At 40.5% G+C, this 17912-nt stretch overlaps 2 protein-coding genes across 2 annotated transcripts; both read left to right on the forward strand.

Moving 5' to 3' along the window:
• Positions 1-5306: 5306 nt before the first annotated feature.
• Positions 5307-5828, forward strand: LOC116474802 (keratin-associated protein 9-7-like). The gene has a single exon (XM_032163573.1). The coding sequence runs from the start codon at positions 5307-5309 to the stop codon at positions 5826-5828; it is 522 nt and encodes a 173-aa protein (XP_032019464.1).
• A 4927-nt stretch (positions 5829-10755) lies between these two features.
• LOC116474147 (keratin-associated protein 9-3) lies at positions 10756-11250 on the forward strand. Its single transcript, XM_032162617.2, has one exon. The coding sequence runs from the start codon at positions 10756-10758 to the stop codon at positions 11248-11250; it is 495 nt and encodes a 164-aa protein (XP_032018508.1).
• The last annotated feature ends 6662 nt before the right edge of the window (positions 11251-17912 follow it).

Below are 17912 nucleotides of genomic sequence, written 5' to 3' on the forward strand. Positions count from 1 at the left end.
GGGACTAATTTACTTTGCTGCTGACAGCCACCATGCTGTCACCCAAATTTTTATGAATTCTCTGTATGTTTAAAATCTTGGGAATCTGCTTGAGGCATGGCAGAATACTTCATCCTGTTTCCCTTTTTCCTTACACCTTGTGGATCATGTGCCAGCTTCGTCTATTCTCAATTTGGAGTCATGATCTCAGCTTTGACTCAAAAATCAAGAGCTTCATTCTTTGCTTCTAAGGAATTTAGGCTTCTGCAACTGATTAATAATCTTCGCAATTATATTTTTGTTTTCAATATCCTCCTCATGGTTCTTGTATCCTTCTTTCTTCTTTTCATGATGACTTTGGGTTATGTCCCTGGTAGAAGAGTTTCTTACCTATATGTTTCTGAATAAACTCTGAACCATTCTCATCTCATATAGTGTTTTGTTTTATTTGAAAGCATTCCTGATATGGGATTTACACACATATCACATACCATAGGTATTATCCAATTTGATTCTCAAAACAGATAGTCATGTATTATTACCTCCATTTTTTCAGCTGAGAACAATTTAATGTGTGATGTTATGTAGCTAGTAAAGAAAGAGCAGACTCTCGTCAAAGGTGAGGTCCTCTCTTTCTGCCCAAGGACACTTATGTTTAACTCTCAACATAGTGAAATGACACTGGAAGTCAGCATTAGCAAGACATGTACTTGAGTTTATTTAACAATGAGAGAAATAATCTCTCATATTTGCAGATAACGCTTTTGTTCACACAAAAAAAAAAATCCCGAAGTAGTTCCCCACACCTCAGTGAGCAAAGGCTGCATGATATGCATTTAATGGCTGCCCTGAATGCAGGGATCTTTTTGTCTCAGGCTCTGACCAGCCATTCATTCAATTCATCTGCATCAAAAAATGTTTGAGAATGCATTGTGGACTCAGAAGACGGAGCCTCGTCTGAAGAAACTTATTCTCAGTGTGATGTAAGTAAAATTCTTATACAGCATCAGTCTCCTGGATACCTATTGACAAAGTAAATGAAACTAAGTTATTCCTTGTAAAATACATACCATACATTATGCCACATTAAGACAATTTGTCCCCTACTTGAAGTGTTATGAGTAAAATTATGTAAGAACAAAGCTGGGAATTGAGCAAGTATGCAATGGGCATGTAAGACTTGGCACAACCCAGAATCTCTGAGCTAAGGAACGGAATAAAACAACCTTGCACATTTTGTGAGGCCAAGATGAAGCATCTGAAGAAATGAAAAACTTGTGTTTCCAGGGAAATCAGAAGAATGTAAGAAAGGAGCAAAGTAGAACTTGTGCATTCATAGCAGTCATAATAGACAGAAGTTGGTGCTTCGGGTCCTGAACTGATGTAAAATAACCATTCACTCATGAAAGGATTGATTGATGCTGGCTCTGAGAGAAATTGAAAAGTTGGGGACCTGGGTCACCTTCTTGGGGCCTCCTACCAGCAGGGGAGTGGTAGAAACACCTCTGATGAGCTAACAATGTAGATTTCCAAGACAGATGCCAACTTCTGAGACTGTGAATCTAGAATGCTGTGAAGACTTGGCTAAGAGACAACGGCCACTTACTGTGATCATCGTTCAGGGATGAAGTAAAGAGATGAAAACTAAGACATTCTTTTTGACAAGCATCAGTTATGAAAGATGAAAAAGTTCAGCATGTGTAATGTACAGTAATGTGACTATAGTTAATAACACTTTATCATATACCTGAAATTTACCAAGAAGGTAGATCTTAAATGTTCACACCAGAAAAATAAAAAGGAAATGGTAACTACGTGACCTAATAAATATGTAATTCACAATGAATATATATATCAGAGCATCACCTTGTATACCTGAGATATACACAATTTTTATTTGTCAATTATACCTCAATACAGCTGGAAAAATGTATTCAGTTGATCTAGTAATTGTTACAAAAATATTCTTATCTTCAACATTAAAATTAGGAATTTTCTGAACAAAAACTACTAATTCTGCACTGCCTACAATATGATGGGTATTGGCTAAATGCTTTGTGTACATTATTATTAACAAACTTTCAAAATAGGTATTAATGTTCCCTTTGTAGAGATGAGAAATTTGAGGCTGAGAGAGTTAACGTGTTGTCATAGATTAGTTTCTCCCAGAAGAGACTCTGAGGAAAGCATTCCAGTGAAACTAGTTTATTGGGAAGTGCAGATCACACCGGTAGGGACTGGGGAAGTGATACAGAAGAAGGTACACTATTAAGTCAGTATCACAGTCACCAACTAAAGCTTAAACTAAAGGGAAATCTATGAGAAATGATGAAAAACACACAGCTGGAATCATCCACTTCAGGAATGAGGAAGCTAGAGTCTTTATAAATCAGCTCTCCAGAATCATTGGTTGAGTGTTTTTCTCTGTGTTGCATTCACAGGTGACACGACTTTCTTTCTAAAGCTGCAATACAAGAGGTCTTAGGCACAGAGATGCAGATTCTGACAGATGGAAATTAGTCCAAGCACACTGACATCCAAGATATATGGGGGCAGTCATGAAAACTTGTCTACGATCTACAGTTAGCTCCAGTCAAGTCCAATCTTTGCTAATTAAATGTGATGGACAGTAATAAGCTCTAGAAGAAGGAAGAAGAAGAGGAGGAAGAGAAAGGACAGAAGATGAGAAGAGGAGGAAAGAGAAAAGAAAGAAAGAAGGAAGGAAAGAGGAAGGAAGGAAGGAAGGGAGGGAAGGAGGGAAGAAAGAAAGAAAGAAAGAAAGAAAGAAAGAAAGAAAGAAAGAAAGAAAGAAAGAAAGAAAGAAAGAAAGAAAGAAGAAAAGAAGAGAAGGGGAGAGGAGAGAAAAGAAAAGAATAGAAAGATGGAAGGAAGGAAGAAAGGATAGAAAAGAAAGAGAAAGAAAGAAAGAAAGAAAGAAAGAAAGAAAGAAAGAAAGAAAGAGAAAGAAGAAGAAAGGAAGGAAGGAAGGAAGGAAGGAAAGAAGGAAGGAAGGAAGGGAGGGAGGGAGAGAGGGAAGGAGGGAGGGAGGGAGGGAAAAAGAGGAACTGAGATGTAAAATGAAGGGGAATGAAATAAGCTACACTTACTGCTGCTATGATACAGTGAACCTGAGATTCATAATCTCCATTAATTACCACCAGTTCTATTCTCCCTTCACCCCTGGCCAGCACTCTTCTTGGTCTGGATAACTGCCTGATAGAGTAGCTCAGAACTTCCTTCCTGAAGGGTCTGAGCCTCTAGTTACTATGCCACTGTCCACTGTGATTGCTGTTCTTACTGATTTCTGGTTATCACTGGACATGGACACACTATGAGATTCTCCAGTGTTATGGGTTAATTTGTGTCTCCCAAAATTGATATTCAAATAGAATCATTTAAAATGTTACCTTTTAAGACAAGGTCATATGGGAAACAATTAGGTCTCCAATTAAATATGACTGATATCTATATACAAGGGGGAAATTCAGAGACAGTATGCATATAGTAGAAAAATTATGTCAAACACACATGGAAATGATAGACATCTACAAGTCAAGGAGAGAGACCTGGAACAAATACTTCCCTCACAGCCTTCAGATGAAAACAACATTGACAACACCTTAATTTCAGACTAAGTCTTGGGAACTGTGAAAAAAATAAATTTAAGCCAATTGGTTTTCAGTAATTTATCATGGCAGTGCTAGTAAATTAATACACTCACTAAATGTTCTGAGGTGAAGATATATTCTCCTACACTACATGGCGTGTGGATAATTACCCTTCACCAAATAGTAACTCCTTTCTCTGCTCTGCTGACCGGAAGAGTCCAAAATGACTAGGCCATGAGGATTACTTTTGTTTATGCCAGAGAAATAGGGCCGGGCGCGGTGGCTCACGCCTGTAATCCCAGCACTTTGGGGGACCAAAGCGGGCGGATCACGCGGTCAGGAGATTGAGACCATCCTGGCTAACACGGTGAAACCCCATCTCTACTAAAAATACAAAAAATTAGCCGGGCGTGGTGGCGGGCACCTGTAGTCACAGCTATTTGGGAGGCTGAGGCAGGAGAATGGCATGAACCAGGGAGGCGGAGCTTGCAGTGAGCCGAGATGGTGCCAGTGCACTCCAGCCTGGGCGATAGAGTGAGATTCCATCTCAAAAAAAAATAGAGAAGAAAATGCTATACTTTTGATTCACATGAAAACTTTAAAAAGCCAAAAGTTACCTACTGGATTACAACTTGATAGAGTGGTTAGCTGTCATTGGGAACGAGTAAGAAGACATAATTGGGAGAGAATGGGATTAATTTCTATTTCCTAACCTGGTAATGGGGACATAGATGTATTTACAATATAATACTATATCAGGTTGGAAATTAATTCTTTGCATTCGTCTCAAATGAATGGTATACCTAGAAAATGTTTTAAACGTGTTAGAACTCCACGATGAATCAGGTATCATCTCAACTCATCTAATCCCTTCATTGAAAAGAAATAAAGAAACGACACTTACTGTGCTAGTAACTAGTTTAGGGCTTGAACAACAGCGCATACTGGTTGGCCTGAATCTCAACCCGTTATGTAATAGAAAGTCCTCCATTATCAACCTGGCAATCCCCACACTCCCAGACAAGTCAGAATGAATGGTCGCCCTACGGCATAGATTGCTTGATGCTGTCTAAATCCCAGTGGATTTCTCTACATCCACCTGTTCTCTATCTGCTCTGCCACATGGAACACACTGTGCCAGACACCGTCTTCCCAAGTGACGTTCAAAGAACTGAAAGACACAGATGATGTGGGTGGCACAGAGAGATGCCTGTTAGTCTTCAGTCAGAATTTGGTGGGTGACTAGTCTTGGGCCCAGGCATGAATTAATTTTGTCACCGTAAATATATCAGCATCATGCTTCTTCCCACAGACACTTCCCAGTCTACATACAGCCAAATCTAAGGCTGCCCAGAGAGAACTACCTGAGCCTCCCAGATCAACAGGAACTATCACATGACCAGATGATGGTCAGAACAGGAATGATGCTGATGATGAGACTGCCTTCCTTTTATCTGAAACAAAGTGTTTATGAGTAACTCACAATTAAGAAACAGATTAAACGCTTACTTTCAATAGATTCATAACCTTCAAGAAAGAACTTCCCCTTTGACAATCCCAGAAGGACTGTGGAAAACAAGGTAAATGGCAACAAGGAAAAGTCCTGTTCATAGGTGGAAACTTTGAAGGCCAGGTGTATAAAAGGTCCAGATTGCAAGGGGTCATCAGATTCTGGGAAACTCACCTCTGAACAGAAGCCCACCCTCCACCCCTGACACAATGACCTACTGTTGCTCCCCTTGCTGTCAGCCTACCTGCTGCAGGACCACCTGCTGGCAGCCCACCACTGTGACCACCTGCCACAGCACATCCTGCTGCCAGCCCTCCTGCTGTGTGTCCAGCTGCTGCCAGCCTTGCTGTCACCCAACTTGCTGTCAAAACACCTGCTGCCAGCCCACCTGTGTGACCAGCTGCTGCCAGCCCACCTGTGTGACCAGCTGCTGCCAGCCTTCCTGCTGCAGCACACCCTGCTGCCAGCCCACCTGCTGTGGGTCCAGCTGCTGTGGCCAAACCAGCTGTGGGTCCAGTTGTGGCCAGAGCAGCTCCTGTGCACCTGTGTACTGCAGAAGAACCTGCTACTACCCCACGACTGCCTGCCTGCCTGGTTGCCTCAACCAGAGCTGTGGCTCCAGCTGCTGCCAGCCCTGCTGCCGCCCAGCCTGCTGTGAGACCACCTGCTGCAGGACCACTTGTTTCCAGCCCACCTGTGTGTCCAGCTGCTGCCAGCCTTCTTGCTGCTGATCAAGTCCCAAGAGAACCACCATCCTCACACAACAACTTTCTGCTCAACTGACTTATCTTTTGGGGGACTAATTTACTTTGCTGCTGACAGCCACCATGCTCTCACCCAAATTTTTATGAATTTTCTGCATGTTTAAAATCTTGGGAATCTGCTTGAGGGATGGCAGAATACTTCATCCTCATTTCCTTTTTCCTTACACCTTGTGGATCATGTGCCAGCTTCGTATGTTCTCAATTTTAAGTCATGGTCTCAGCTTTGACTCAAAAGTCAAGAGCTTCATTCTCTGCTTCTAAGGAATTTAGGTTTCTGCAACTGATCAATAATCTTTCCAATCTTTTTTTGTTTTCAATATCCTCCTCATGGTTCTTGTATTCTTCTTTCTTCTTTTCATGATAACTTTGGGTTATGTCCCTGGTAGCAGAGATTCTTACCTATATGTTTCTGATAAACTCCAAACCATCCTCATCTCATATGGTGTTTTGTTTTATTTGAAATCATTCCTGATATGGGATTTACACACATATCACATACCATAGGTATTATCCAATTTGATTCTCAAAACAGTTGGTCATGTGTTATTACCTCCATTTTTTTCAGCTGAGAACAATTTAATGTGTGATGATATGTAGCTAATAAAGGACAGATTATGAACCAAGGTGAGGTCTTCTCTTTCTGCCAACAACACTTACATTTAACACTCAATATAGAAGAAATGACATTGGAAGTCAGCACTAGCAAGACATGAACTTGAGTTTATTTAACAATGAGAGAAATAATCTCTCATATTTACAGATGACATTTTTGTTCACACAAAATGAATTCCGAACTGAGTTTCCCACACCTCAGTGAGCAACAGCTGCATGACATGGCAGGAGGGACTGCATTTAATGGCTGCCCTGAATGCAGGGATCTTTTTATCTCAGCCTCTGACCAGCCATTCATTCAATTCATCTGCATCAAAAAATGCTTGAGAATTTATTGTGTACTCATGAGAGGGAGTCTTATCTGAAGAAACTTATTCTTGGTATCCTATAGATAAAATTTTTATATGGCCTCCATCTCATGAATACCCATTGACAAATTAAAGGAAACTAAGTTATTCCTTCTAAAATACAGACCATGCATTATGCCACATTAAGATAACTTGTACCTTACTTAAAATGTTATGAGGTAAATTAAGTAAGAACAAAGCTGAAAATTGAGAAACTACACAGTAAGCATGTAAGACTTGGCACAATCCATAATCTCTGAGCTAAGGAAGGGAATAAAACAACCTTGCACATTTTGTGAGGCCAATATGAAGCATCTGAAGAAATGAAAAACTTGTGTTTCCAGGGAAATCAGAAGAATGTAAGAAAGGAGCAAAGTAGAACTTGTGCATCCATAGAAGTCATAATAGACAGAAGTTGGTGCTTCAGGTCCTGAACTGATGTAAAATAACCATTCACTCATGAAAAGATTGATTGATGCTGGCTCTGAGAGAAATTGAAAAGTCGGGGACCTGGGTCACCTTCTTGGGGCCTCCTACCAGCAGGGGAGTGGTAGAAATACCTCAGATGAGCTAACAATGTGGATTTCCATGACAGATGCCAATTTCTGAGACTGTGAATCTAGAATGCTCTGAAGACTTGGCTAAGAGACAACGGCCACTGACTGTGATCATCGTTCAGGGATGAAGTAAAGGAGATGAAAACTAGGACATTCTCTTTGACTAGCATCAGTTATGAAAGATGATTAAGTTCAGCATGTCTAATGTACAGTAATATGACTATATTTAAAAACACTTTATCATATACCTGAAATTTACCAAGAAGGTAGATCTTAAATGTTCACACCAGAAAAATAAAAAGGAAATTGTAATTATGTGACCTAATAAATATGTTATTCACAATGAATATATGTATCAGAGCATCACCTTGTATACCTGAAATGTACACAATTTTTATTTGTCAATTATACCTCAATACAGCTAGAAAAAAATGTATTTAGTTGATCTAGTTAATTATTACAAAAATGTTCTTATCTTCAACATAAAACTTGGGAATTTTCAGAACAAAAAACACTAATTCTGGGTTGCCTGCTATATGATGGGTACTGGATAAATGCTTTGCGTACATTATTATTAACTATTTAACAAGCTTTCAAAATAGGTATTAATGTTCCCCTTGTAGAGATGAGAAATTTAAGGCTGAGTTAACGTATAGTCATAGATGAGTTTCTCCCAGAAGAGACTTTGAAGAAAAGATTCCAGTGAAACTAGTTTACTGGGAAGTGCATATGACACTGGTAGTGATTGGGGAAGTGATACAGAAAAGGGTACACTATGAAGTCAGTATCACAGTCACCAACTAAAGCTTAAACTAAAGGGAAAATTATCAGAAATGATGAAAAACACACAGCTAGAATTATCCTACTTCAGGAATGTGGAAGCTAGAATCTTTATAAATCAGTTCTCCAGAATCATTGGTTGAGTGTTTTTCTCTGTGTTGCATTCACAGGTTGCATGACTTTCTACAGCTGCAATACAAGAACCCTTAGGCACAGAGATGCAGATATTGACAGATGGAAATTGATCTAAGCACACTAACATCCAAGATATATGGGCGCAGTCATGAAAACTTGTCTACGATCTACAATCAGCTCCACTCAAGTCAAATATTTGCTACTTACGTAGGATGGGCAGCCACAAGCTCTAGGAGAAAGAAGAAGAGGAAGAGAGGAAGCAGGAAGAGAAAGGACAGAAGATGAGAGGAGAAGGAAAGAGAAAAGAAGGAAAGAAAAACAGAGAGAGAAGGAAGGAAGGAAAGAAGGAAGGAAGGAAGGAAGGAAGGAAGGAAGGAAGGAAGGAAAGAAAGGGAAGGGAGGGAGGGAGGGAGGAAAAAAGGAAGGAAGGAAGAAAGGAAGGAAAAGAATGAAAGAAAGAAAAAGAAAGAAAGAAGAGAAGGAAAGGAAAAGAAAGGAGAGGAAGTGAGATATAAAATGAAGGCCAATTAAATAATCTACACTTACTTCTGCTGTAATACAGTTCACCTAAGTTTCATAAACTCCATTAATTACCACTAGTTCTATTCTGCCTTCACCCCTGGCCAGCACTCTTGTTGATCTAGATAACTGCTGATAGAGTGGCTCAGAGCATCCTTCCTGAAGGCTCTGAGCCTCTGGTTACTATACCATTGTCCACTGTGATTGCTGTTTTTACTCATTTGTGGTTACCACTGGGCATGGACACACTATGAGATTCTGCAGTGTTAATTTGTATCCCTCAAAATTCATATTCAAATACAATCATTTAAAATGTTATTTGATAAGACAAGGTCATATTGGAAACAATTAGGCCTCTGATTAAATATGACTGTGTCTATCTACAAGGGAGAAATTCAGAGACAGTATGCATATAGTAGAAAAATTATGTCAAACACACTTGGAAATGATAGACTTCGACACATCAGGGAGAGAGACCTGGAACAGACACTTCCCTCGCAGTCTTCAGATGAAAACAACGTTGCCAACACCTTAATTTCAGAAAAGAGGCCTTCGGAACTTTGATAAATAAATTTAAGCCACTCTTTTTCAGTAATTCATCAGGGCACTGCTAGTAAATTAATATACTCGGTAAATCTCCTGAGCTATAGATATATTCTGCTACACTATATGGCTTGAGGGTAATTATCCCTCACCAAATAGTAGCTACTTTCTCTGCCTGCTGCTTTGCTTGTATGAAGAGTCCAAAATGACTAGGCGATAAAGATTACTTTTGTTTACGCCAAAGAAATAGAGAAGCAAATACTATACTTTTTATTCACATGAAAACTTTAAAAAGCCAAAAGTTACCTACTGGATTACAACCTGATAGAGTGATTAGCTGTCTTTGGGAATGAGTAAGAGCATAAAATTGGGAGAGAATGGGATTAATTTCTATTTCCTAACATAGATGTAACGGGACATAGATGTATTTACAATATAATACTATATCAAGTTGAAAATTAATAGTTTGCATTTTTCTCAAATGAATGGTATACCTAGAAAATGTTTTAAACATGTTAGAACTCCGTGATGAATCAGGCATCATCTCAACTCATCTAATTCTTTCATTACAAAGAAATAGAGAGAGAAGACATGATGCTCACTGTGCTAGTAACCGGGTTGCGGCTAGAGCCACAGCACATGCTGGTCGGCCTGAATCTCAAGCAGTTATGCCATAGAGAGTTCTACATTCTCGTCCTGGTGATCACCACACTCGCAGACAAGGCAGAATGAATGGTCACTCAGGGCATAGATTGCTTGATGTTGTCTAAATCCCAGTGAATTTCTCTGCATCCACCTGCTCTCGGTCTGCTCTGCCACATGGAATACACTGCGACAGACACCCTCTTGTGACGTTCAAAGAACTGAAAGGCACAGGTAGTGAGGGTTGCACAGAGAGATGCCTGTTAGTCTTGAGTCAGAATTTGGTGGGTGACTAGTCTAGGGCCCAGGCATGGATTCATTTTGTCACTGTAAATATATCAGCATCATGCTTCTCCCCACAGACACTTCCCAGTCTATATACAGCCAACCATGAGGCTGGGCAGAGAGAACTTCCTGAGCCTCCCAGATCAACAGGAACTATCACATGACCAGATGATGGTCAGAGCAGGAATGATGCTGATGATGAGACTGCCTTCCTTTTATCTGAAACAAAGTGTCTATGAGTAATTCACAATTAAGAGAGAGATTAAACCTTAATCTGTTTAACCTTAAGGAAACAACTACCCTTTGAGAATCACAAACGGACTGTGGAAAACAAGATAAATGGCAACAAGGAAAAGTCCTGCTGATTGGTGGAAACTTTGGAGACCAGGTGTATAAAAGGTCCAGATTGCAAGGGTTCATCAGATTCTGGGAAACTCACCTCTGAACAGAAGCCCACCCTCCACCCCTGACACCATGACCCACTGTTGCTCCCCTTGCTGTCAGCCTACGTGCTGCAGGACCACCTGCTGCAGGACCACCTGCTGGAAGCCCACAACTGTGACCACCTGCAGTAGCACACCCTGCTGCCAGCCCTCCTGCTGTGTGTCCAGCTGCTGCCAGCCTTGCTGTCACCCAACTTGCTGTCAAAACACCTGCTGCAGGACCACCTGCTGCCAGCCCACCTGTGTGACCAGCTGCTGCCAGCCTTCCTGCTGCAGCACACCCTGCTGCCAGCCCACCTGCTGTGGGTCCAGCTGTGGCCAGAGCAGCTCCTGTGCACCCGTCTACTGCAGAAGAACCTGCTACCACCCCACGACTGTCTGCCTGCCTGGTTGCCTAAACCAGAACTGTGGCTCCAGCTGCTGCCAGCCCTGCTGCCGCCCAGCCTGCTGTGAGACCACCTGCTGCAGGACCACTTGCTTCCAGCCCACCTGTGTGTCCAGCTGCTGCCAGCCTTCTTGCTGCTGATCAAGTCCCAAGAGAACAACCATCCTCACACAACAAATTTCTGCTCAACTGACTTATATTTTAGGGGACTAATTTAATTTGCTGCTGACAACCACCATGCTCTCACCTAAATTTTTATGAATTTTCTGCATGTTTAAAATATTGTGAATCAGCTTGAGAGAGGGGAGAACACTTCATCAGGATTCTCTTTTTCCTTACACCTTGTGGATCATGTGCCAGCTTCGTCTGTTCTCAATTTGGAATCATGATCTCAGCTTTGACTCAAAAGTCAAGAGATTCATTCTCTGCTTCTAAGGAATATAGGTTTCTGCAACTGATCAATAATTTTTGCAATCATATTTTTGTTTTCAATATCCTCCTCATGGTTCTTGTATCCTTCTTTCTTCTTTTCATGATAACTTTGGTTATGTCCTTGGTAGCAGAGATTCTTACCTATATATTTCTGAATAAACTCTGAATCATCCTCATCTCATATGGTGTTTTATTTTATTTGAAAGCATTCCTGATATGGGATTTACACACTTATCACATATCATAGGTATTATCCAATTTGATTCTCAAAACAGATAGTCATGTATTATTACCTTCATTTTTTTAGCTGTGTACAATTTAATGTGTTATGTTATGTAGCTAATAAAAGACAGACTCTGGTCCAAGCTGGGGTCCTCTCATTCTGCCCAAGGACACTTACATTTAACTCTCAATACAGTGAGATGACATTGGAAGTCAGCACTAGCAAGACATGCACTTGATTTTATTTAACAACGAAAGGAATGATCTCTTACATTTGCAGATAACATTTTTGTTCACAAAAAATTTTCCCAAATAAGTTTCCCACACCTCAGTGAGCAACAGCTGCATGATATGGCAGCAGGAACTGCATTTAATGGCTGCCCTGAAAGCAGGGATCTCTTTTTGTCTCATCCTCTGACCAGCCATTCATTCAATTCATCTGCCTCAAAAAATGCTTGAGAATTCATTGTGGACTCATGAGAGAGTCCCATCTGAAGAAACTTATTCTCGATATCATGTAAACAAAATTGTTATATGGCCTCCATCTCCTGAATACCTATTGACAAAGTAAATGAAACCAAGTTATTCCTTGTAAAATACAGTCTGTACCTTATGCCACATTAAGAAAATTTGTCCCCTAATTGAAATGTTTTGAGGAAAATTAAGAACAAAGCTGGGAATTGAGAAAGTATGCCATGGGTATGTAAGACTTGGCACAATCCATTATCTCTGCGAGAAGGAAGGGAATGAAACAACCTTCTGCAGTTTTTGAGGACAATATGAACCATCTAAAGAAACAAAAAACTTGTATTTTCAGGGAAATCAAAATAATGTAGGAAAGGAGCAAAGTAGAACTTCTGCATTCATAGAAGTCATGATAGGGGGCAGTTCCAAGGTGGCCGAATAGGAACAGCTCCAGTCTACAGCTCCCAGCGTGAGCAACACAGAAGATAGGTGATTTCTGCATTTCCAACTGAAGTACCGGGTTCATCTCACTGGGGCTTGTTGGACAGTGAGTGCAGGACAGTGGGTGCAGCCCACTGAGCGTGAGCCAAAGCAGGACAAGGCATTGCCTCACCCAGGAAGCGCAAGCAGTCAGGGGAAGCTGTGACAGATGGCACCTGAAAAACCGGGTCACTCCCACCCTAATACTGCCCTTTTCCAATGGTCTTACAAACGGCACACCAGGAGATTATGTCCCACGCCTGGCTCAGAGGGTCCCATGCCCACAGAGCCTTGCTCATTGCCAGCAGAGAAGTCTGAGATCGAACTGCAAGGTGGCAGCGAGGCTGGGGGAGGGGCGCCTGCCATGGCTGAGGCTTGAGTAGATAAACAAAGTGGCCAGGAAGCTCGAACTGGGTGGAGCTCACCACAGCTCAAGGAGGCCTGCCTGCCACTGTAGACTCCACCTCTGGGGCAGGTCATAGCCGAACAAAAGGCAGCAGAAACCTCTGCAGACTTAAATGTCCCTGTCTGACAGCTTTGAAGAGAGTAGTGGTTCTCCCAGCATGGAGTTTGAGATCTGAGAACAGACAGACTGCCTCCTCAAGTGGGTCCCTGACCCCCAAGTAGCCTAACTGGGAGACATCCTCCAGTAGGCACAGTCTGAGACCTCACATGGCCAGGTACCCCTCTGAGACAAAGCTTCCAGAGGAACGATCAGGCAGCAACATTTACTGTTCAGCAATATTCGCTGTTCTGCAGCCTCTGCTGCTGATACCCAGGCAAACAGGGTCTGGAGTGGACCTCCAGCAAACTCCAACAGACCTGCAGCTGAGGGTCCTGACTGTTAGAAGGAAAACTAACAAACAGAAAGGACATCCACACCAAAACCCCATCTGTATGTCACCATCATCAAAGACCAAAGGTAGATAAAACCACAAAGATGGGGAGAAACAGAGCAGAAAAGCTGAAAATTCTAAAAATCAGAGCACCTCTCTCCTTCCATAGGAACACAGCTCCTCACCAGCAATGGAACAAAGCTGGATGGAGAATGACTTTGATGAGTTGAGAGAAGAAGGCTTCAGACGATCGAACTTCTCCAAGCTAAAGGAAGAAGTTTGAACCCATTGCAAAGAAGCTAAAAACCTTGAAAAAAGATTAGACAAATGGCTAACTAAAATAACCAGTGTAGAGAAGTCCTTAAATGACCTGATGGAGCTGAAAACCATGGCATGAGAACTACATGATGAATGCACAAGCTTCAGTAGCCGATTCAATCAACTGGAAGAAAGGGTATCAGTGATTGAAGATTGAATGAATGAAACGAAGTGAAAAGAGAAGTTTAGAGAAAAAAGAGTAAAAAGAAAGGAACAAAGCCTCCAAGAAATATGGGACTATGTGAAAAGACCAAATCTACGTCTGATTGGTGTACCTGAAAGTGATGGGGAGAATGAAACAAGTTGGAAAACACTCTGCAGGATGTTATCCAGGAGAACTTCCCTAACTTAGCAAGAATGGCGAATATTCAAATTCAGGAAATACAGAGAATGCCACAAAGATAATCCTCGAGAAGAGCAACTCCAAGACACATAATTGTCAGATTCACCAAAGTTGAAATGAAGGAAAAAATGTTAAGGGCAGCCAGAGAGAAAGGTCGGGTTACCCACAAAGGGAAGTCCATCAGACTAACAGCAGATCTCTCGGCAGAAACTCTACAAGCCAGAAGAGAGTGGGGGCCAATATTCAACATTCTTAAAGAAAAGAATTTTCAACCCAGAATTTCATATCCAGCCAAACTAAGCTTCATAAGTGAAGGAGAAATAAAATGCTTTACAGACAAGCAAATGCTGAGAGATTTTGTCACCACCAGGCCCGCCTTACAAGAGCTCCTGAAGGAAGCACTAAACACAGAAAGGAACAACCAGTACCAGCCACTGCAAAAACATGCCAAATTTTAAAGACCATCAATGCTAGGAAGAAACTGCATCAACTAATGAGCAAAATAACCAGCTAACATCATAATGACAGGATCAAATTCACACGTAACAATATTTACCTTAAATGTAAATGGGCTAAATGCTCCAGTTGAAAGACATAGACTGGCAAATTGGATAAAGAGTCAAGACCCATCAGTGTGCTGTATTCAGGAGACCCATCTCACATACAGAGACACACATAGGCTCAAAATAAAGGGATGGAGGAAGATCTACCAAGCGAATGGAAAACAAAAAAAAAGCAAGAGTTGCAATCCTAGTCTCTGATAAAACAGACTTTAAACCAACAAAGATCAAAAGAGACAAAGAAGGCCATTGCATAATGGTAAAGGATCAATTCAACAAGAATAGCTAACTTTCCTAAATATATGTGCACCCAATACAGGAGCACCCAGATTCATAAAGCAAGTCCTTAGAGACCTACAAAGAGACTTAGACTCCCACACAATAATAATGGGAGACTTTAACACCCCACTGTCAACATTAGACAGATCAACAAGACAGAAAGTAAACAAGGATATCTAGAAATTGAACTCAGCTCTACACCAAATGGACCTCATAGACATCTACAGAACTCTACCCCAAACCAACAGAATATACATTCTTCTCAGCACCACATCACACTTATTCCAAAACTGACCACATAGTTGGAAGTAGAGCACTCCTCAGCAAATGTAAAAGAACAGAAATTATAACAAACTGTCTCTCAGACCGCAGTGCAATCAAACTAGAACTCGGGATTAGGAAACTCACTCAAAACCACTCAGCTACATGGAAACTGAACAACCTGCACCTGAATGACTACTGGGTACATAATGAAATGAAGGCAGAAATAAAGATATTCTTTGAAACCAATGAGAACAAAGATACAACATACCAGAATCTCTGGGACACATTTAAAGCAGTGTGTAGAGGGAAATTTATAGCACTAAATGCCCACAAGAGAAAGCAGGAAAGATCTAAAATTGACACCCTAACATCACAATTAAAAGAACTAGAGAAGCAAGAGCAATCACATTCAAAAGCTAGCAGAAGGCAAGAAATAACTAAGACCAGAGCAGAACTGAAGGGGATAGAGACACGAAAAGCCCTTCAAGAAATCAATGAATCCAGGAGCTGGTTTTTTGAAAAGATCAACAAAATTGATAGACCGCTAGCAAGACTAATAAAGAAGAAAAGAGAGAAGAATCAAATAGACGCAATAAAAAATGATAAAGGAGATATCACCACCGATCCCACAGAAATACAAACTACCATCAGAGAATACTATAAACACCTCTACGCAAATAAACTAGAAAATCTTGAAGAAATGGATAAAGACTAAACCAGGAAGAAGTTGAATCCCTGAATAGACCAATAACAGACTCTGAAATTGAGGCAATAATTAATAGCTTACCAACCAAAAACAGTCCAGGAGCAGATGGATTCACAGCCAAATTCTACCAGAGGTACAAGGAGGAGCTGGTACCATTCCTTCTGAAACTATTATAATCAATAGAAAAAGAGGGAATCCTCCCTAACTCAATTTATGAGGCCAGCATCATCCTGATACCAAAGCCTGGCAGAGACACAACAAAAAAAGAGAATTTTAGACCATTTAGTGAGTGTATTAATTTACTAGCACTGCTAGCTTCGGTCTATCATGACTTCCATGAATGAGAAAGTTCTTACACTTTTCCTCCTTCTTAAATTCTTCTGATTTCCCTGGAAACACAGGTTTTTGGTTTCCTGAGATGCTTCCTATTTGCCTCACAAAACTCAGAAGGTTGTTTTATACCTTTACGGTTTGTGCAGTCATCCATGCCCATTGCATAGTCCCTCAATCTCCATATTTTGTTTATGCCAAAGAAATAGAGAAGCAAATACTATACTTTTTATTCACATGAAAACTTTAAAAAGCCAAAAGTTACCTACTGGATTACAACTTGATAGAGTGATTAGCTGTCTTTGGGAATGAGTAAGAGCATAAAATTGGGAGAGAATGGGATTAATTTCTATTTCCTAACATAGATGTAACGGGACATAGATGTATTTACAATATAATACTATACCAAGTTGAAAATTAATAGTTTGCATTTTTCTCAAATGAATGGTACACCTAAAAAATGTTTTAAACATGTTAGAACTCCGTGATGTTATAATTTCTGTTCTTTTACATTTGCTGAGGAGAGCTTTACTTCCAACTATGTGATCAATTTTGGAATAGGTGTGGTGTGGTGCTGAAAAAAATGTATATTCTGTTGATTTGGGGTGGAGAGTTCTGTAGATGTCTATTAGGTCCACTTTGTTTAGAGCTGAGTTCAATTCCTGGATATCTTTGTTAACTTTCTGTCTAGATGATCTGTCTAATGTTGACAGTGGGGTGTTAAAATCTCCCATTATTATTGTGTGGGAGTTTAAGTCCCTTTGTAGGTCACTCAGGACTTGCTTTATGAATCTGGGTGCTCCTGTGTTGGGTGCATATATATTTAGGATAGTTAGCTCAGACCACAGTGCAATCAAACTAGAACTCAGGATTAAGAAACTCACTCAAAACCGCTCAACTACATGGAAACTGAACAACCTGCTCCTGAATGACTACTGGGTACATAATGAAATGAAGGCAGAAATAAAGATGTTCTTTGAAACCAACGAGAACAAAGACACAACATACCAGAATCTCTGGGACACATTCAAAGCAGTGTGTAGAGGGAAATTTATAGCACTAAATGCCCACAAGAGAAAACAGGAAAGATCCAAAATTGACACCCTAACATCACAATTAAAAGAACTAGAAAAGCAAGAGCAAACACATTCAAAAGCTAGCAGAAGGCTAGAAATAACTAAAATCAGAGCAGAACTGAAGGAAATAGAGACACAAAAAACCCTTCAAAAAATTAATGAATCCAGGAGCTGGTTTTTTGAGAAGATCAACAAAATTGATAGACCTCTAGCAAGACTAATAAAGAAGAAAAGAGAGAAGAATCAAATAGATGCAATAAAAAATGAAAAAGGGGATATCACCACTGATACCACAGAAATACAATCTACCATCAGAGAATACTACAAACACCTCTATGCAAATAAACTAGAAAATCTAGAAGAAATGGATAAATTCCTTGACACATACACCCTCCCAAGACTAAATCAGGAAGAAGTCGAATCTCTGAATAGACCAATAACAGGTTCTGAAATTGTGGCAATAATCAATAGCTTACCAACCAAAAAGAGTCC

The sequence above is a fragment of the Hylobates moloch genome, unplaced genomic scaffold, assembly GCF_009828535.3.
Source record: "Hylobates moloch isolate HMO894 unplaced genomic scaffold, HMol_V3 SCAFFOLD_10, whole genome shotgun sequence".
Classification (NCBI taxonomy): Eukaryota; Metazoa; Chordata; class Mammalia; order Primates; family Hylobatidae; genus Hylobates; species Hylobates moloch.